This window comes from Rhinolophus sinicus, chromosome 5, assembly GCF_057876585.1.
Source record: "Rhinolophus sinicus isolate RSI-liver-muscle chromosome 5, RSI-T2T, whole genome shotgun sequence".
Classification (NCBI taxonomy): domain Eukaryota; kingdom Metazoa; phylum Chordata; class Mammalia; order Chiroptera; family Rhinolophidae; genus Rhinolophus; species Rhinolophus sinicus.
This window is the reverse complement of record NC_142505.1, coordinates 72,657,408-72,677,218: the sequence shown is the minus strand read 5'-3', so window position 1 is coordinate 72,677,218 and position 19,811 is coordinate 72,657,408. Positions and strand designations below refer to the sequence as shown.

Sequence of the window (19,811 nt, the reverse complement as noted above, 5' to 3'; positions counted from 1 at the left end):
CTATCTTTGTCCTAGAGGACCTCCTGGGTACAAATGACTCACTGCAATTATGATAAAATGCTGCACAGGAAAATGCCAGTGGCCAGAGCACATAATAGGAGTGAGCCTAGGGGGGGAGGGGGACAGGGAAGGTCCCCCTGAGGCAGCACATGCAAACTGAGACTTGAAGGCTGAGTAGCCTGGGAAACGCAGCGGGAGGGGAGGCATGGTCCAGGCAGAGGGAACAGCATGTGCCAAGGCCCTGAGCCAAAAAGTTGCTTTTCACCTTGAAGGAGGGACAGTATGTCACTAGGTAAAGAGCGGGGCTGGCAGAAACCAGATCTCTCAAGACATACCAAGATTTTCAGCAGAAAACAACAGAAACAAAATCCAGACAGTTTTTAAGTTCATGGAACTACCAAGAGCACTAAAAAAAACAGGCTGGGGCCACAAACCCAGCATCACAGAATGGGTGCAGAAAGGACCCCATTGTCTCCAACACTAAGCCCTGAGCACTGCTGCTTGTGCCACTCACCCAGCCAGCCTGGACCCTGGACAAGATCCCACTGCCCCACGCCCAGGGACTCAGCCTTGTTACACAGCCCCTACCAGGGAACAGTTCTCCTGGGCCCCCCAAGCCCCAGTGCGGGCATCACTGGTTCCCTGGAATAGATGCCGTGAACAGGCAGAAACTAGGCCTCAGCTGGACGAGAAACTGGGGGAGTAGGTAGCACTTTCAGCTTCTATCATGAGAGGTGAACTCTGCCACATAAAGTGGGGGTATTCCCCAAACGTAGCAAAGCGTTCCAATGACAAACACCAGGGTAAGAACTGGTCTTGTGTGGTTCTAAAAAATGTCCACTAATTTCTTTATATTTCTCTCTCCAGGAGGAGGTCAAGTTTAATCTCTTCCTTCCACCCCACTCCCCACCCCCATGTGGGCTATAATTAGTGTGGACAAAAAAGGGATTCTACAGGAAAGTAAGCTCACAGGGTGATCTGATCATAAATTCCTAACCTGCTTGTCTTGGTGGGTAGTCCCACCCCAGGCCTGTAACTTCTTTGGTAAAAGACCTATCTTTGCCTTAAGCAGCCCTGCCCATTGTTTCTGTGCATCCAGGTTGACACACCTTTGAAATACTTCCTTTCAGACCCTTCCTTCTAATTCATGACCACCCTCAAGAGAGCACATAATCTTAACTACCTGTAATCCACCCCCCACCTTGCTTTCTCCCACCTTCATGTAATTTTTCCCTTAAATTTCCTTCTTAATCTCAAATGCACAAAAGAAACTGCAAAACTATTATTCTCCAAAGTATTTTTCTCAGTCTCAGTTGAGATCTCAGTTGAGATCTTGCTTCCAGGAGTATCTATTTGGCTCAAATAAATTTTTGTAAAAATTCTCTATAAGTTTTGATGTTCTTACATCAACATTAGTGACTCACTCTGACAATTAGAGTAAGGTGGAAATGATGGAGTGTGACTTTAGAGAGTAGGCATAAAAGATATTGCAGTGTCAGTCTTTCTTGGGTTGGCTGCTGGGAGGGAAACCAGCTGACATGTCATGAGGCCCCGCAAGCAGCCTTATGGAGAGAAATGGAGGTCTCCTGCCAGCAGCTAGACAAATATTTGTTATTTTAAGTTTGGGGGTAATTTGTTTATTCGGTAGTAGATATCTAAATGCAAGTCTTTATCCTAGAAGCAATGGGAAGCCATGAAAGGTTTTCAACAAATAGGGGCAATGACAGAATGAATTTGCTGATGTAAACAAATGAGTATTATGGCCTAGGAGCCAACAGAGGATAGTGGAGACACAAAAGAGGATTAACTTCTACTGGGGGGTAGGGGAGTGTCATTTATTAGGAGGTTTTTATTTATAAAGATTAAAAAAAAAGTTAAATTAGCTTTTAAAAAACACTATTTGGCTCATATAAATGAAATGTTCAGAGATAATTGGCTTCAGGAATGGCTAAATCCAGGCACACGCCCCCCCCCCCCCCCTTGGCCCTCCTGGTTCCTGCCTTGGCTTCATTCATCAGCAGGCTTTCTCAAGCAGCTCCAGGCTTCCAAATTCATATCTCAGCAACGTCTGAGATGGGTAGTTTCCTATTAGTTCCAATAACCTCATTGGTCCTGCTTGGGTCACATGCTCATCCCTGACCCAATCACAATGGCCTGGGGGCGGGAGGTGGAATATTCTCATTAGTCAGGTCCAGGGGCACAAACCCTGGAAGCCAGGGAGAAGTGTTGGCTGCACCCAAACCGCTGTTTATGAAAAAAGGGGTGCTGTAATAAATCAAGTCCTAACTGGGAAGGTTGGTGGGTAGTCACACCCCAAGCCTATAGTGAAGTAAAAGACTGAACTCCTGGGCAGAGGCAGTGAGATCTTTAGTGAGAGGTTTATAAGTCCTGTCCATTGCCCTTGTACATCTAGGTTAACACATCTTTGAAATGCCGGAAGTAATACCCCTAGAAGGTGTAACCACCCTTAAGAAAGCACAGTCTTGTTAACTATCCTGTAATCCAATCTCTGCCTTCCTTTCTCCCACCTCCATGTAACCCTCGGTACATTCCCTCCTTAATTTCAAATGCATAAAAGAAGCTGCAAAACTTATTCTCGGGAGCATCTGAGATCTTGCTCCCCAGCATATGTTGCCGGTTTTGGCTCAAATAAACTCTTATAAAAATTTTTGCCTTAAGCAAAGCAAAGTTTTGGTCTTTCTACAGTTTTGGACTTTTCTTACATCGACAATCCACTCCATGGACTAGGAATAGGAGAAAACCAGGACATCAAAGAAAATTCAGGAGCTGTTTTCAGAGAGAGAGAGAAAAAAGATTTAGTTGTCCAGTCCGGGGTGGTCAGGCAGGGTCTCAGAGAAGAAGAAATACCTGAGAGGAGTCCAGAAAGCTGAATGGCAGGCGTCAGGTGCGATGGGCAGAGGGAGAGGAGGAGGGGCAGGCAGAACCAAGGAAGGACCCTCCCAGCACCAAGGGCTGCAAGTGCAAACGCCAAAGTGAGAACACTGCTACGTCTTCAGGATGGCCTGCCTGGGCTCCGAACAGCTGGAACACAGAGTAGGTGTCTCTGGGGAGACGGGAGAGGGGACAGGAGAGAGAAACACAGGCCAGTCTTGAAGGGCCCTAAGTGCCAGGCTGAGTTGCTGGGGATGCCAGTGGGTAGTGGGGAGAGAGATGAAGCTGAGGAAAGATTTGGGTAGGTCTGTGTTTTAAAGAAGTCATTTGGGGACTGATGAGGAGATTGGTGGTACAGAGATTGTTAAGTGCTTACCCAATGCTCAGGCAACCCTTCTTTTCAACAGGCCCTGGTTCTGTCAGGGGAGACAATATGTCCAGCAGAAGAAATATACTTCTCAGCCTCTTTTGCAGCTGGGGGTGGCCATGTGTCACAGTCTGGCCAAAGAGATAGTCAGAAGTTGCTGGGTGTAGCAACTCTTCGTGGCTTCTGCCTTCCTCCTGCCTGAGTACAAATGTGATGGCAGGAGCTAAAGCCACCATCTTGCAACCATGAGGGGAAAATTTAGAGAACTGAAGATCCACAACCCAGACTTCTGACCTACCTTCACCCACCTCCAGACTTGGGGCAAAGCGACGGATGAATAAATCCCTGTTATGTGTAAGTCCTTGACATTTAGGTTTTCTGTTATTTGTGCCCAAACAAAATCTTATGTGGTCCAGATGGGCATCAGGCAAGACAAAGAAGGGTGAGGACTCCTCTGGGGCTTGTTTCCTGATTCCCTTCAGACAACTAACCCTTTATCCCTCCTGCCCAGCCTCTGCCACTTCCCAGCTGTCTGGGTTCCCTCTCTCCTCCAAACAAATGTGTAAGCCAAGACCCAGTTGGGTGTGAGGCTTGTAAGCCCACATCTAGAGAGAGCTGACTCTGGCAAACCATGACAGCCCGCAGACGCCCCTGTCCTATCTAGCAGGATCTATGTCCCAGCATCTGGGACCGGGGGACAAAGGAACTGGGGTGCTGCTGAGACTCGGAGAAACAACAGAACTGGCCCAGAGAAAGCCTCAGATCTCGCCTAGCCCATTCCCTTCCATCTGGCTTGGCCCGAAAGGCCTCCCACAAGCTCCCCCTGGCTCCCTGCTTCTAGCACAATGCCCCGGGCAGCCTGCGGTGCATGGCTTTGTCATCTTCTGATAGAAACTGGACATAGATGTGCCCGATGGGTGGGGAATGAGGAGACATGAAGGCTGGAGAAGGGGTGACCCTCACAGTCCCTCCCTCTTGGTCACAAGAGTATGTTTCCCATACCTTGGGGCCCATAGTTGTTAACATTAATATTGGCCACTCTTTAGTGAACATAGGCTGTGTGCACTAGGCTTTATATCAACATGCTGAGTTCTCACAGAAGAGCTATTATTCCCGTTTTACAGAAAACGAAACTGAGGCTTAACATTAAGTGACTTATCCAAGCGCACCAAGTTTCAGGATTCAAATCCACATCTGCCTGGCTTGAATACCCAACCATTCACCACTGCTCAGTTGCTGTTCACGTCACCTCCGTTTCAATGAGTCAAGCCAGACTCCCCTGGAGCCTGTGGGAGAAGCCAGGGTAGAAAAGGCCTGGAAAAATGGTAAAGTAAGAACAATGGTGAGTTCTGAGTAGCAACTGTGTGCTATTACCCTATGTACTTTTCTGTATTTTAAAACTTTCTCAAAATAAAAATTGTTTTAAAAGAAAGAAGACAAGAAATCCCAGGGCTGGGTCAGAGGATGGGCCAGGCCTGGTCTGGAGCGAAGCCTGGGCAGGGGCTCCCGGCGGCCCTTCAGCACAAGAGCCCCAGTGTTCCCTGGGCCCGGCTGCCATCCAAGAGCAACATGGTTGGCACCACGCTCCCAGGCAGGTGGGGGTGGGGTCTGGCCCAACCTGGCACTCCAGGAGCCCAGAATCTCCAACCCCTGACAAGGGCCCTCATAGGTGCCCCATCAGTACTGGCCAAATGGGCAGGGAGAAAAACGCCTGGACCCAGCCCACCCTCCCCACTCACCCTCAGGTGGGTCTCCACCTTCCCAGTCACGTTTAAGGATGGGAGCAGAAAGTGTGTCCATGTGTTAGCAAGACAATCCCAGCTCCATGGGGTCACCCTGAACTCTCCCTCATGGTCCTGAATGATTAGGGTTCAAGTCTCAGTTCTGTTGTTCGCTTGCTATGTGACTTCAGAGAAGTCATTCCATCTGCCTGAGCTCCCATTTCCTCACCTGCAAAATGGAACTAAGGAGCCCTACCCCCATTTGGCTTGGGGGAAGGGTCAAAAGATATAATGTATGCGTGACACCTAGCCTGGCATGTGCCTAGCAGCTACCCGGAGCTCAGCCAAGGCCAGGACGTCTCTACTTCCTGTTTGGGAGATACCCATTCCCATCTCTTAACTCGTGCATTTCCTCCAACATCTCTGAGGAAAAGGAAGCAGGACTATGCCCATTTTCTGGATGAAGAAACTGAGGCAGAGGCAAGCTAAAGGCAGGATCTTAGGATGGCAGGCTCCTGAACCCTTGCTAGGGTGTGTGTCTGTTTGAAAGTCTTTGGGAGAGACTGCAAATGTGAACTGGTGACAGATGGTTAACAAGAGTGAGACTCTGAGGTGGAGACAGGCTTGGATGTGGACCCTCAGCAGGTCTCCTTCTGTGCTCTGTTTACTTATAGATCTCTCCCCACTACAATGTCAGCAGCTCCTAGAAGGGTAGAGACTGGGTCTGATCACTGCTTTTCCCCGGGGACTTAGAACAGTGCACGCCATATAATAAACATTTGGCGAATGAATGAGTGAATGAATGAATGACCTGTGAGAAGAGTGTCAGACACTGCAGAGGGTCAACGTGAGAGGTTGTGAGTGTGGGAGGGGGGCCGGGTGAGTGATGTGTGGGTGCGGTGGAATGGGGGAAGGTTGCCCATCTAAGGGATTTGACCATCTCAGGAGGCAGGCAGGCTTCGCCTTTGGCTCAGGTAAACTGGAAAGTTCCTGGAAGTTGAATGAAAGCTGTGTGGGGTCCAGCGCCTGCTGGCAGCCACCGGGCCCCCAACAACCACATTCAGTAAGAGAGCCAGAAGAGGACCAGAGGTGGGGGCTGCGTCTCTCCAAGTTTCTGGGAGTCTGGTGAGACCCCTTCTGGGAAGGAGGCTACCATTTGCTGGCACACCAGTGCCAGGCGTCTCAAGCTTCCTGGGTGCTCCAGCAAGGAGGGACCCCGGAGGTGGGGAACCAGGACAAGCTGTTTTGAAAAGATAGCAGCTGATTCTTTTCTGATTTATTTTTGGAAGGAGACCATTCTTTTGTTTGAGGAGGAAAAGAAAGATAAAAGAAACAAATCACTTTAACGAGCCTTTTAGTTATGCAAAGGAAAAGCTTCCGTAGGGGTGGAGAGACTAGACTTCTTGGCATAACAATAGGAAAGGACACTGCTTCCCCTTGGCCACGGGCTCCACCGGTCATGGGCTAACTGGGAGGTGAGCTGAGACCCCAACTGAGGGGTTCCCTTTCTCCTCCAGGAGCCTAGAGGAGTGAAGGGCTGGGACCTCAGGTTAGGGTTGGACAGAAGTCAAAGATCAGCTGACCTCCTATTTGGCCACTGTCAAGACGCTCAGGAGAGAAGTGCTTGCAAGTAAGGCAGACCTGAGCCTGAAAGGGCAGAACTATTTGGGGGACACTTACTGTGTGTCAGGCACTTGAGTTGTAATGGTGAAGTCTGGAGGCAGTTTCTGCCTTCCATTTACAAAATTAACTGTCTAGTTACAATTCTGGAACATGCAATTAAGAAATAACAGGTTCTATTAATACTTAAGCATCCCTATGTTCATTGCAACATTATTTACAGTCACCAAGATATGGAAGCAACCTAAGTCTCCATAGATAGATGAATGGATAAAGTGGTATATATGTACAATGGAATATTACTCAGTCATTAAAAAAAGGATCAAATCTTGCCATTTGTGACAACATGAATGGACCTAGAGGGTATTATGCTAAGTGAAATAAGTAAGGGAAAGTAAAATACCATATGATTTTACTTATCGTGGAATCTAGAAAACAAAACAATCAAAACAGAAACAAACTCATAGATACAGAGAAAAAAATTGATGGTTGCCAGATGGGAGGGAGGTTGGAGGAAGGGTGAAAAAGGGGAAGGGATTAAGAAGTAAAAATTGCCAGTTATAAAAATAGTCACGGGGATGTAAAAATACAGCATCGAGAATATGGTCAATAATATTGTAATAACTATGTAGGGTGTCAGAGAGGTACTAGACTTTGGGGGGAAGCCCTTCGTAAGTTATATAACTGTCTAATCACTATGTTGTACACCTGGAACTAATATAATATTGTGTCAATTGTAATTGAAAATTTTTTTTAATTTTAAGGAAAAAAAAAGAAATAACAGGTCCTAAATAATCATAGCCTGTGTTACAAAGCAAGTGCTCTACGTCAGGCAGTGTTCCAAAGGCTTACATATATTAACATGTCTACTTTTTGCAACCGATTTTTGAGGATGATACACTATCATTATACCCGTTTTACCGAGGAGAAAATGAAGACACAAATGGAGTAACTTGCCAAGGCCATGTGTTGATGTGCTGAGATTTGAGTCCTGCAATCTGGTCTCTTAATCATTTCACCAGCCCACCCAACCCTCCGCTTCTTTCTCCGGGCTCACAGGAGGGACGACGTAAGAAGAGGAACCTGGCCAAGTCCAGAGGGCTTCTCTGAGGAAGTGAGCCGAGATCTAAGAATGAGGTGGAACTAACCAGACCTGACCTATCCGGGAAAGATCTTTCTAGGAGGCGGAACCCCCAGGTGCAAAGGCCCAGAGGTAGAGTGTGTGCAAGGAAAAAGTGAATGAAGGATTCATCTGGAGACGTGGGGAGGGGGCAGATCATGCCAAGGAAAGTTTGAAAGGGGTGATTGTGGTTGGTACAGTCAGATTTGTATTTTAAATACCACCCTGAAGGTTGTGCAGAGATTGGATGGGGATGGGGTCAGAGGGGGTTTGCTCAGAAGACAGAGGAGCTAGGTTGGGCCAAGGTTAGCGGAGGGGGGCGCTCAGGACCCAGGGGTGACAAGCTGGAGGTAGAGCATAGACTAGAACTTCGAAGCCTGGCCTGGGTGGGGCGAAAGAGGCGGAGTCTGAGGGGGTGTGCAGCGGACTGGGGCAGGGCCCCGGGATTGGGCTGGCCCCGTCGGTCGCTCAACGCTGTTGGGTTTGGGGACTGGTTTCCAGGTGGGTGGGACTGTGTGCCACCCGCAGCCACACCGCTGTCAGGATAGAGCTGGTCCAGGAGGGGCGGGGCCTAGGTGGGCGGGGCGCCGGGGCGCCCGCGGCCACGCCGCTTTCGTGGGTGCATTCCTGGCTCTCCAGCCCCGGGCGGAGGAGCGCCCGGGCTGAGTCTGCGGTCCCCGCCGGGTTCGGGGGCTGGAGGGAGCTAGGAGCGGGGCCGCGGAGGACCCAGGTGAGCAGGGACCCTCTGCCCGGAGCGGGCCCGCGGAGGCTCGAGGTGAGCGCGGACCTGGTGCGGGCACAGCCTGCGCTCACAGCCGCCAGGGGGCGAGCGGCGGCGGGGCTGCGGGAGCTGCCCCCTCCCAGTACTGGGGACCTGGGCGTCCGCTCGGCGGGGGGGGTGGGGGGGGTGGAGGGGACGGTAAATCAGTAACCCGCAACGCACACAGGGCCTTTTGTCCCACTCCGTCCAAAGAGCACCCTGCCCGCGGAGCTGGTTACTCATTGCCCACCCGGGCGGGGGCGGGCTGGCTGTCTCTGCAGCTCCCCCTGAGGACCCGCCGACTCGCACCTCCCCCCAGGGTGGCCGGGTAGGGGTGGAGGAGGAAAAGCGCGCCGGTCCCTCAGCTGCTGGACCGTCTGCGAACCCCGAGTCGAGATGAGAACGGTGAAGCTCCCAGAGGTGCAGTCATTTGTCCAGGGTCCCCCAGTGCTTGTGCGCTAGAGGCGAACGGGCGGCTGGAGGCGAACCCAAGACTGCCCCGTGCTAGAGTCGGGCCCTTCGGCCCCATGTCCGCGTGACCCAACTAAGGACGCCGAGTTGCTGAGGTCAGGGTAGCCTGGGGGTGGAATAAAATCCCCAGACCTCCCCACCCCACTTCCAACCGGAGCTGTGGCCCCAGAAAGCTACCCTCCCTGCAGAGGGGAGGGTGGGAGGATTTTTACAGAGGAGGGGCCACAGAAACTGGAGGTGGGTGCTGAGACAGTGGCATCTGAGCCAGGTGTAGAAGAGAAATGGCACAGAGGTATGAGCAGCAGAAAAGACATGCCCAGTTTTGAAAGCCTGTGTCTGAAGGGGCTGAAGGGACTGACTGCCCGACCAAAGATCGGCCCGCCAAGGAGGCCTAGGATGCTGGACAGACAGTGGGCACTGAATCCTGCTGGACACAGACAGCCATTAAAGGTCTGGAAGCTGGCAGGAAGGCGGTGACAGTTCCGGCTTGTAATTTTTGAAGTCCTGCTGGTGAGTCGAGGCTGGAAAGCATAGGGAGTGTTCGCAAAGGCCCAAGTTACAGATGACCACGGCCTACTCTGGGTCCAGGCAGGGGATGTGGGTTGTCCTGGAGAGGAATTGAGGAAGCAGAATGGACTAGAAGTTGGGAAGGGCGGGGAAAGGGATGATGCTCCAGCTACAGGTGCAACCCAGGAAAGAAGCAGTTTGAGGGGGAGATAATGGCTTTGGCCAGGACGAGCTAAGTACCCCCTGCCTCAGAGCCAGAGCTGGACTGGGTGGGGGGGCAGCAGCTGAGGCGAGAGGGTGCAGTGGCCTTCCTGGGCAAGGTAGATCCAGAGACACTAGTGCCACCTAACTGTTACCCAGCCCCAAGTAATAGCCAGTAGGCCCCTTGGACTACGCTGGTCACCCTCTTCCCCTGCCCCAGCTGATGCTTGGGTTTGAGTGTTCCTTTTAGGGGATGGAGACATCCTTGGTGGCATCTGGAAGAGGGTAACCAGATGGGGTGGGTGTGTACATCACACCTAACAGGAACAGTGCCAGAACTGGAGGTGACTGGCCGAGGGCAAACCCAGAGTAACTGTCATGGGGAGAGGAAGGGGCAGGAGAACATTCCAACATTCTATGTACCCAGCTCCTGCATATATATATTCTCTTTCCTCCTCAAAGCAGTCCTGTGAGGACAGCTGCCCAGACAGGGCCAGGGACTTGCAAGTTGATAAGTCAGCATTTGAACCTGGTTTTGTCAAACAGCAGAGTCTATACTCTTTACAAGAGCCACTGTTGCCTCAGATGAAGTTGTGGGGGGAAAGCAGAGGTATTCCCAGGATGCTATTCTGGTGCCAAATGAGGAAGCATTTCTGCTGGCCATGGGATGGGCTGCTGTGTTAGTAGTGAGCACCCTGCCACTGGACGTATCCAAAGCTGGTTGTGGAAATGTCAGCAATGCTAATAAGGAGTGGGGGTCAGATCAGATAACATCCAGATGCTGAAGTTTGGCCTTGTATTATATTTCAGATTCTCCTCCCCGCTCTTCAGCAATAAATTCATTTATTCAGCAAAAAAATAAATTATGTGTGCTGAGAGCGAGCAGAAGATGCGTCTTCATTCTCTGCTTGCCTCCAAGGAGAGAATCTCCAAACTGCCCTTTCTGTGAACTTGTGCCAGGGGCTCAGCAGGACCCTCGGAGAGCAGGAAGCCCCACCTCGCCTCCCTGCACAACCTCCTGTGGGGCGGCCTTGGGCTCTGCAAGAGCAGACCTGCTTCCAGTCTGCCCTGCCACTTGCCGGGGGAGGGGGTGCTCAGACAAATGGCCCGCCATTTCCTGTCTCAGTTTTCTCATCCACAAAATAGGGGAACAGCGCCAGCCAAGGTGCACATGAAGCAGGGGCTCCTCTCCCTCCCTGTTTCAGGAAGGCCGTTGGTGGGAAGCCCAGCCTGGGCCCCGTGAGCAGCAGGAAGGAGATGCAGCTACTGTTGGCCCTGTTAGGAGTCCTGCTGAGGGCGCGCTGGGCTCCAGCTTTGTCCTTTGAGGCCTCTGAGGAAATGGAGCTGGGTATGACCTCTAAGGTGGGAGAGGGTGGCAGGGGTGGGAAGAGTGGGCACCAGGAGGGGACTGCTGGCTAAGCAAAGCTGGAGAGGATCCTGGCCCAAGCCCTGAGAAGGTGGCAGCAGGGTAGGGCCCAACCATTGAGACTCAGTGTCTGGCTCCCAGCAAGCATCCACCTATCTCTGTGTCCACGTGAGAGGACTGGCCTTGCAGGGCCCAGGGCCCTGATCTGGGCTGCAGAGCTGGTGGTGAGCCCCTTGGCTGTGTGTGTGCGCGTGTGTGTGTTCTGTGTACTGTGTGTGTAGTTTGGAAGGCCCAGGCAGCACGTGTGTTATATACACTGTGAGAGTGATGTGCCCCCGAGTGTGGCGTGTACCCTGTATGTGGCACCTATAGCATGTGCCGTGTGTGTGTGGACAGTGGCATGTCTAGTCCAGCATGTGTGCTATGCACCGTGTGTGTTGTGCACCAGAGGAGTGGCCTTTGCCCTGTGCGTAGCGTCTGTTGCATGTGGTTGTGTGTATGTCAAGGGGCAGTAAGTGTGCAGCACGTGTCTGAGATGCTTATGCCCTGCGTGTGCAGCATGTTCTGTGTATGTCGGGGGCTGCCTCAGCCACGGCTGTGGGGTTCACTGACCTTTGCCCTTGGCCCACAGAGCCCTGCCTGGCCCCCAGCCCGGAGCAGCAAGAGCAGGAGCTCACTGTGGCCCTTGGGCAGCCTGTACAGTTATGCTGTGGGCGGGCTGAGCGTAGTGGCCACTGGTACAAGGAGGGCAGTCGCCTGGCAGCTGCCGGCCGGGTACGAGGCTGGAGGGGCCGCTTGGAGATTGCCAGCTTCATACCTGAGGACGCTGGCCGCTACCTCTGCCTAGCACGAGGCTCCATGCTTATCTTGCACAATGTCACCTTGGTTGTGGATGGTAAGGGGCTTTGGCAGGGGCTAAGGGGTACCTGGGGGGAGAACCCCGGCCTAGATCCTAGATTTCGACACCTTCTTCTGTCCTTGACATAGACTCCTCGACCTTCAGCAATGGTGATGGGGACCCTAAGGCCCACAGTGGCCCTTCAAATAGGCACGTTTACCCACAGCACGGTCAGTAGAAATCTTCAAGGACTCATTTCCCTATCTCCCAGCTGGTCCCTGAGAAAAGACCTGTGTGGAAGCAGGTGGTCACCCTGGGGGCACTAAGTTGTCCCTTCCCCTCCCCTCCAGCACCCTACTGGACACACCCCCAGCGCATGGAGAAGAAACTGCATGCAGTGCCTGCTGGGAACACCGTCAAGTTCCGCTGTCCAGCGGCAGGCAACCCCACTCCCACCATCCGCTGGCTCAAGGATGGACAGGACTTCCACGGAGAGCATCGCATTGGAGGTGTTCGGGTGAGTTTCCAGGTCCCAAAGCCATTTGCTCCTCCACTTTCATTCCCATTGGTCCCCTCTTACCTATAAGTCAACCCCCCAGTTCATTCTCTAATGAAGGCTGCTGTGTGGTCCCAGAAGGAGCACTAGACTGTGGACTTGGACAACTCTGGTTCAAATCCCACTCTGCCACTCTCGGGCAAGTGACAGCCTCGCAGCCTAAGTGACTCCATTTGTAAAGGGGAAAGGATCACTGACTGGTATCAGTAAGTTCTGGCAGCTCATTCTCAATGATGAGATCCTGCAGGGTCAGCTCCAGGCTGTGCTGAGGAAACCGACACCCAGAGGGCAAAGACTGGCTCAAGGGGCAGGAAGAGGCCGGACTAAAACTTCTTGGAGCCTTCTCCTCTGTCCCAAAGTTCCTGGCCTTGGCCTCACCGTCCCCCACCCCACCCCTGTGGGCAGGGGTCTGTGGCCCCTTATGGACACTTCCCCTTCTCCCAGCTGCGCCATCAGCACTGGAGCCTGGTGATGGAAAGTGTGGTGCCCTCGGACCGTGGCACCTACACCTGCCTTGTGGAGAACTCAGTGGGCAGCATCCGCTACAGCTATCTGCTGGATGTGCTGGGTGAGCGGACAGGCAGGCGAGGCGGTGTGGGGGTGGCAGCCCAGGCCCTGCCCTCAGGTAGGGCCCGGTCTGCCAGGCAACATGCACTCACTCGTAGATGACTTACTCAAGCTGCTCAAAGTGTCCCGGTGGGTCTGAGGGAAGCACGGGGTAATGTGGGCCTGGAGGTACAGGGCTCGGCCGAGAGGAAAAGTGGGAAAGACATGGAGACAGAGGGTACAGGCTGCATATACCTACAGCCTTAGGTATAAAGAATACAATGAATTTGTGGAGGGGTGTATGCCTGGGGTGTGGCATGTAAGTGGGGAGCCAGGCCATGAAGAGTTTTGAATACTAGGCTGAGAAGTTGACCCCAAAGGCAGTGGGGAGCCATGGAAGGTTTAAGCAGGGGACAAAGTCAGAGCTGCTTATCGGGAAGGTTCCTCCCTTGAGCTGGGGTGAAAGCTAGAGGCGGGTGACCAGGGTGCATCTGTGGGTGCCGCTGGTCAGGGTTGACGGCCGGCCTGGACCCCAGAGCGGTCCCCGCACCGGCCCATCCTGCAGGCGGGGCTCCCGGCCAACACCACAGCAGTGGCGGGCAGCGACGTGGAGCTGCTGTGCAAGGTGTACAGCGATGCCCAGCCCCACATCCAGTGGCTGAAGCACATTGTCATCAACGGCAGCAGCTTCGGTGCCGACGGCTTCCCCTATGTGCAAGTCCTGAAGGTCCAGCCCCTGTGGCTCCTGAGCCCTACCCTTCTCCCACGGGGGTTACAGGGTAGTCCCCAGCTCCCTGGCTAGCCACAGTGTGGCCCCAGGCCCTGCTGTGACCCCTGAGTGTATCTCTCATCCCCAGACTACAGACATCAATAGCTCGGAGGTAGAGGTCCTATACCTTCGGAACGTGTCGGCCGAGGATGCAGGCGAGTACACCTGCCTGGCAGGCAACTCCATCGGCCTCTCCTACCAGTCGGCCTGGCTCACGGTGCTGCCAGGTGAGCACCTGATGGGGCCAGGAGGGGCGGCAGGATCCTCATTTGATCCGAAAGTGGGCTATGACCTGCTGGGTGGACATTCTTCCTTGGCCTGTGGGATCTGAGCTTGGGACATGGTGTGTGGATTTGTGTGTATGATTCTGCATGTAGCAGTCCCTTTGTATGTCCACATGTGACTGTCAGTGTGACCCAGGGGTATGCGGGATTGGGTATAATTGCAGCTTTCTTGGTGTGTGCTCCCCCGTGTGTGTTGGGAGCTGCGAGGGCCCGAGTTCAAGGGCATACGGCTGGGCATCTGAGCAATGACTGGTCAGTTATGTGTTTGTGTGCCTGCCTTTGGACAGAGGAGGATGTCACATGGACAGCAGCAGCGCCCGAGGCCAAGTACACAGACATCATCCTGTACTCGTCGGGCTCTCTGGCTTTGGTGGTGCTCCTGCTGTTGGCTGGCCTGTATCGTGGGCAGGTGCTCCACGGCCGGCAGCCCCGGCAGCCCGCCGCAGTGCAGAAGCTGTCCCGCTTCCCTCTGGCCCGACAGGTACCATGCCATCCCTGCCCCCGTGTCCTATAGTGAGGCTCGCAGCCTGCCTTCTCACCAACATAGTCTCCCATTCTGCAGTTCTCCCTGGAGTCGGGCTCCTCAGCCAAGTCAAGCTCGTCCCTGGTGCGGGGCGTCCGGCTCTCGTCGAGCGGCCCCCCCTTGCTCGCTGGCCTCGTGAGTCTAGACCTCCCTCTGGACCCGCTGTGGGAGTTCCCCCGGGACAGGTACACTGTACGGAGTGAGGGTGTGGATGGCAGGCAGAGATGATCCCCAGATGGCTGAGGCCTCAGCTTTCTCCGTTTTTAGGCTGGTGCTTGGGAAGCCCCTGGGTGAGGGCTGCTTTGGGCAGGTCGTGCGTGCGGAGGCCTTGGGCATGAACCCGGCCCAGCCTGACCAAGCCAGCACTGTGGCCGTCAAGATGCTCAAGGGTGAGTGTGGTGGCCGGGAGGGAGCGGGGTAGGTACTGTGGCCTTGGTACTAACAGAAGGGGCTCATGGTGCTACCAGGTGAGCACTGGGGGCCAGGAAAGGCTGCGGGTTCCCAACCTTGGGCCTGGGGTCCAACTCTGCTACTGACCTTGGCAAGTTACTTCTGAGCCTGTTTCCTCACATGTTCCTACCTCCCAGTCCTGAGGTGCACAGAAAATGCCTGGTGCATTAAATCGGTACCATGGAGATAATGGAGACTACAGGGATTGGGGTGACTGGGGTTTGAGATCCCCCTGTCAGTTTTGGCCCCACGTCAGCCTTGGCCTCAAGTAACCTTGTCAGCCTTGCAGGCTTCCACCTCATTACCCACGATTCCCCCCTAATCACACTCTCAGCCTCCCCTGGGCCCTTCCCAGGTCTGTCCTGTTGTATCTACCACTCTAGGAGAACAGCCCGTCTGCTTAAACTCAGTCCCAACCCCCAAATAGGAGCTCCAAGGAGCTCGGGACACACCTGGGACCTACCATTGGGGCCTCTCGCCGCTGTCCCCCAGCCCCCTCTGTAAGAACAGTCCAAATCCAAATCCATATTCTGCTCCCACCGCCCCCCACCCTCCTCTCTGCACAGCTGGGGCCACCTGGCACTTTCAAGGAGGACAGGATTGAGAAATGTGCATTGTGAGGTCTGGCGGCAAGGGTATGTCATTGGCCCAGGGCCACAGGTCAGCCCTGGGGGCCCAGCCCTTGCTCCACAGCCTTCTTCCAGGCCTCCCCTAGCTGCGCCCCACTGGCAGCTCCCTGAATTCCCAGGCCAGATGGACGCCAGATCCTGGTCAGACAGACCTCTGGGCGCCAGCCTGCTTTCCGCCCCCAGGAGCTCTCACCCCGTTCAGGGACTAACGCCAAGCCCTGCAGACGAAGCTTCCTTCCTATTCCCCCTCTCCTGTTTCCTGTTCCCCCCACTGGCAGGCCTACCTCTTTTAGATCCTTGATCTTTTTGCATCCTCGCAATTGCTGTTGAGTGGTAGAGCATGATCCATTGTCCCGTTTCATACAAGAGGATCCTGGTTCAGAGAGGTTAGGTGACTTTTTCAAGGCCACACAGCCTTGTAGGAACTCAGGCCCCGAACTTCGTGACTCCTGGTCCAGCACTCCATGTCCTGTCCCCTACCCACGGCCTCCCTTGTGTAGTCATCCTGGCTGTCCCCCTTGCAGACAACGCCTCCGACAAGGACTTGGCAGATCTGGTCTCTGAGATGGAGGTGATGAAGCTTATTGGCCGGCACAAGAACATTATCAATCTGCTGGGTGTCTGCACCCAGGAAGGTGGGGCAGGGTGGGCCTGGGGCGGGGGGCAGCTGGGGCGTAGAGCACAGCCTCAGCAGCCTTTCTGTCCCCCCTCGCCTCCACAGGGCCCCTGTATGTGATTGTGGAGTGTGCCGCCAAGGGAAACCTGCGGGAGTTCCTGCGGGCCCGACGCCCCCCAGGCCCTGACCTCAGCCCCGACGGGCTGCGGAGCAGTGAGGGGCCACTCTCCTTCCCTGCCCTGGTCTCTTGCGCCTATCAGGTGGCCCGAGGCATGCATTATCTGGAGTCTCGGAAGGTTCGGGCAATGGGCAGCACTCTAGGCCACTCCAACTGCTTCGTTTTTACACGTTTATGCCTCTGGCATCAAATGTCCCCAACTTCTCCCTCCCCTTTTCATTACCCTAAGTCCTTACTACCCTGCATCTGTACGAAGCTGACTGCACGTCCCCATTCCATCCTCATATGCTCCCTAACCAAGAGGCAGGGCAGGGAAAGAGGCAACACAAGAGAGAATGGCAGGCCTGGAAGTTAGACTGCTCAGGTGTCCCCTCTCTGAATCCTGACTTCCTCATCTGTGAAATGGGTGATGATCCCGACCCACCAGGTTCCTGGGAAGTGCTGTGTGTCCTCATACGCCTGTCTCCTGCCTTGTCCCCAGTGCATCCACCGGGACCTGGCTGCCCGAAATGTGCTGGTGACAGAGGACAACGTGATGAAGATCGCTGACTTTGGGCTGGCCCGTGGCGTGCATCATATTGACTACTACAAGAAAACCAGCAATGTGAGGGAGGGTGGGCAGAGCTGGGGGCGGGGGCACCTGTGGGACTGGCACCGATGCCCCCTCCTGTCCCTTCCAGGGCCGCCTGCCTGTCAAGTGGATGGCACCTGAGGCCTTGTTTGACCGAGTCTACACACACCAGAGTGACGTGTGAGTCCTGGAAGGTGGAGGTCCAGAGTTCTGCCAGTATCATTGTCCTACTCCATAGAAAGGGCAAAGCACTCGCCCAGGGTCATACAGCCCTGGAACCTGAGTGGAACCAGACTTCAAAAGAAGCCCCAGTCCCCACACCCCATGGCAGATCATGTTTGCAGGGTCTCCCGTCCCAGCCCCAGGAGTAGGGAGTGAAGCTATGCCCTGCTGAGCCCTGGTCCTGCCTCCAGGTGGTCATTTGGGATCCTGCTGTGGGAGATCTTCACCCTCGGGGGTTCCCCGTACCCTGGCATTCCTGTGGAGGAGCTGTTCTCACTGCTGCGGGAGGGCCATCGGATGGACCGCCCCCCTCACTGCCCTCCAGAGCTGTGAGCCCTCGCCCCACTCGCCCCGACTTTCCAGTCCTCATCCTCTGCCTGACCTTGGCCTCAGGGTCTGGCCCCGGGGAGTGGTCAGCACCAACTTTCCCCGTGGCGTCTGACTGCCTCCTTGGCCGAGTGGGGGGGCGGCGCTGGCGTGGCTTCTGTGCCCATTCACTGAGTGACCCCCACCAGGGCCATGAGGTTCTCTCACCCAGGCGTGAGGCTCCTGACTGCCCCGTCTCCCCCAGGTATGGGCTGATGCGCGAGTGCTGGCACGCGGCGCCCTCTCAGAGGCCCACTTTCAAGCAGCTGGTGGAGGCACTGGACAAGGTCCTGCTGGCCGTCTCTGAGGAGGTACTGCCCCCTCCTGCCCTGTCACCTCCCTCTGCCCACTTCTCTCTGGGCCCTCATCCGAGCTGATTATCAGGGCTGACCAGCACCGTTCCCTCGCAGTACCTTGACCTCCGCCTGACCTTTGGACCCTACTCCCTGGCCGGTGGGGATGCCAGCAGCACCTGCTCCTCCAGCGACTCTGTCTTCAGCCACGACCCCCTGCCACTGGGGTCTAGTTCTTTCCCCTTCTCTGGGGTACAGACTTGAGTGGGGGCACGAGGTCGTGTGAGCAGGACAGCCAGCAGCCTTGGGTCTGCTGGCTCAGCTGCGACCCATTGGTGCTTGACCATGGCAGCTGTAGGCCCCGGCTTCAGGGTGCTGTCCCAGATCTCCAGTTCTGCTTTGGGGAGGTCTGTCCTGGGTCCTGGGGTCCCTAGTTGAGGCTTCTGGCTCTGGCCTCGGGTTCAACTCCAGTCTCAGGCCTTGCCCTTGCCCTGGGAGTCATGGCCCCCACATTCTAAAGGCCTCAGCATTCGAACGGCCTAAGTGTTAGGGCTCTGCCTGGCTTCTGGGCCTTGGCACTAGGTCCTGGTTCCAGGGGTTTGGCTGGACCTGGGTGCAGGGCTGTCCCAAACCTCCCTGCTTCCCCCGGCCTCCCCGCCTCCCCTCTGATTCTTGTCCCAGTGTCTTGGTGGTAGGAGCTTCAGCCCCTGTGCTCCAGAAGCCACTGGCCTTTTATAAATTATTTTTTTGCAATAAGCCTCCGTGTGCCTGGTGTCTTCCTTGCAGCGGATGGAGCGGGAACAGGGTGGAGGGACCCCAAGCTGGGAGTTCTGCCTGTGTGACAGACGGAGAGCTCAGTGCCCAGCCAGAGATTCAAAATCCCCCTCCAGCTGCCTCACAGCAGACCCAGTAGCGTCTCTGTTTTGGTCTCTTGCTGGCACCATCTTGTGTATGTGATGGTGTGAACGAATACTGATGGGCAGAGGAGCCTACCAGGCAGGACTCCTGTACCCTCTGCACATGTGCGTGTGTGCGTGCTCTGGGCCTGTCACCAAGGGAGCTGGCAGCGCCCCTCCCCCATCTGCTCAGCATTAACCAAGCTGACCGTAAACACAGCGTGAAAGCCCAAAACCCAGCCTCGAGGCTGTCAGCGGCTCCCATGGTGGCTCCCACGCTCTGCGGCTCAGGCTGAGGGTTTGTGGGGGCCGTGCCCGCCCCACTTCACCCTGGCCAGTCTCCCAGGCAGCAGCTGGTTGCCGCCTGTCCGGCTGGGCTGCAGCTGTCCCTGCCTGCCTGGTCCTTCCCTGGGGAGCCCTCATGGCCCTGTTCTCAGATGCCCTCTGGGTGGGTGGGGAGGACCAGCTTCCCAGGGCTCTGAACCTGGGCCTGGCCCCAGCTCCATCCCAGCAGTTACTGCTGCTCTCTAGCCCCTGAACTGTGGGGTGGGGGCGTGTGATCCAGTGCGTGGCTCTCCTGCCCTGTCTTCCAGGCATAGGACAGCCCAACCAGGGCAGACCCTTTGTGGAGGCCCCCTGAGTTACCCCACAGCCTCCCAGGGGGTGGCGGCTGAAAATACGTACAGGGTCGGTCAGAGGGATTGGATATAAGAATTTGGGGTTGGGACCACCCTGGAAGACTGAACAGCAGTTCATGGCCATGCTTCTTTCCTACTCTGGGTCTCCCCACACCCCCACCATGCCTCTCTGACTCACTATGTCCCAACCTGAATTACTCATACCCCTCCAAAACTGCCTCCTCCAGGGCCCTCCGTCTCAGAGAAGGCACAGGTCAGAAACCAGTGAGTCATCCCGACCACCTCCTTTCCCTCAGTTTCCCTCGTCCCCAAAAGGGTAGAAAGAAGAGCGGACTGGAAGCCAAGAGGTTCAAAGCCTGTCACTTTCAGTGTCCCAAGGCCAGTGCTGTCACTTCTCTGATGGTGACTTCC

General features: G+C 55.0%; 1 protein-coding gene across 5 annotated transcripts; it reads left to right on the top strand.

Moving 5' to 3' along the window:
• The first annotated feature begins 3,450 nt into the window (after positions 1–3,450).
• Positions 3,451–18,623, top strand: FGFR4 (fibroblast growth factor receptor 4). 5 transcript variants are annotated; one of them, XM_074313424.2, is made up of 20 exons: positions 3,451–3,613; positions 4,384–4,601; positions 7,660–7,813; positions 10,865–11,007; positions 11,657–11,920; positions 12,013–12,093; positions 12,214–12,380; positions 12,864–12,987; positions 13,502–13,692; positions 13,823–13,961; positions 14,306–14,499; positions 14,581–14,726; positions 14,809–14,930; positions 16,145–16,255; positions 16,342–16,532; positions 16,896–17,018; positions 17,095–17,165; positions 17,399–17,536; positions 17,779–17,884; positions 17,984–18,623. In XM_074313424.2, the coding sequence occupies exons 4-20, from the start codon at positions 10,917–10,919 to the stop codon at positions 18,128–18,130; spliced, it is 2,406 nt and encodes an 801-aa protein (XP_074169525.2). In that variant the 5' UTR covers positions 3,451–3,613; positions 4,384–4,601; positions 7,660–7,813; positions 10,865–10,916; the 3' UTR covers positions 18,131–18,623. The 5 variants fall into 5 exon arrangements, with proteins under 5 accessions (XP_074169525.2, XP_019566566.3, XP_074169526.2 ...); XM_019711007.3 differs by lacking the exons at positions 3,451–3,613; positions 4,384–4,601; positions 7,660–7,813 and adding an exon at positions 8,292–8,450; XM_074313425.2 differs by lacking the exons at positions 3,451–3,613; positions 4,384–4,601; positions 7,660–7,813 and adding an exon at positions 8,311–8,495.
• The last annotated feature ends 1,188 nt before the right edge of the window (positions 18,624–19,811 follow it).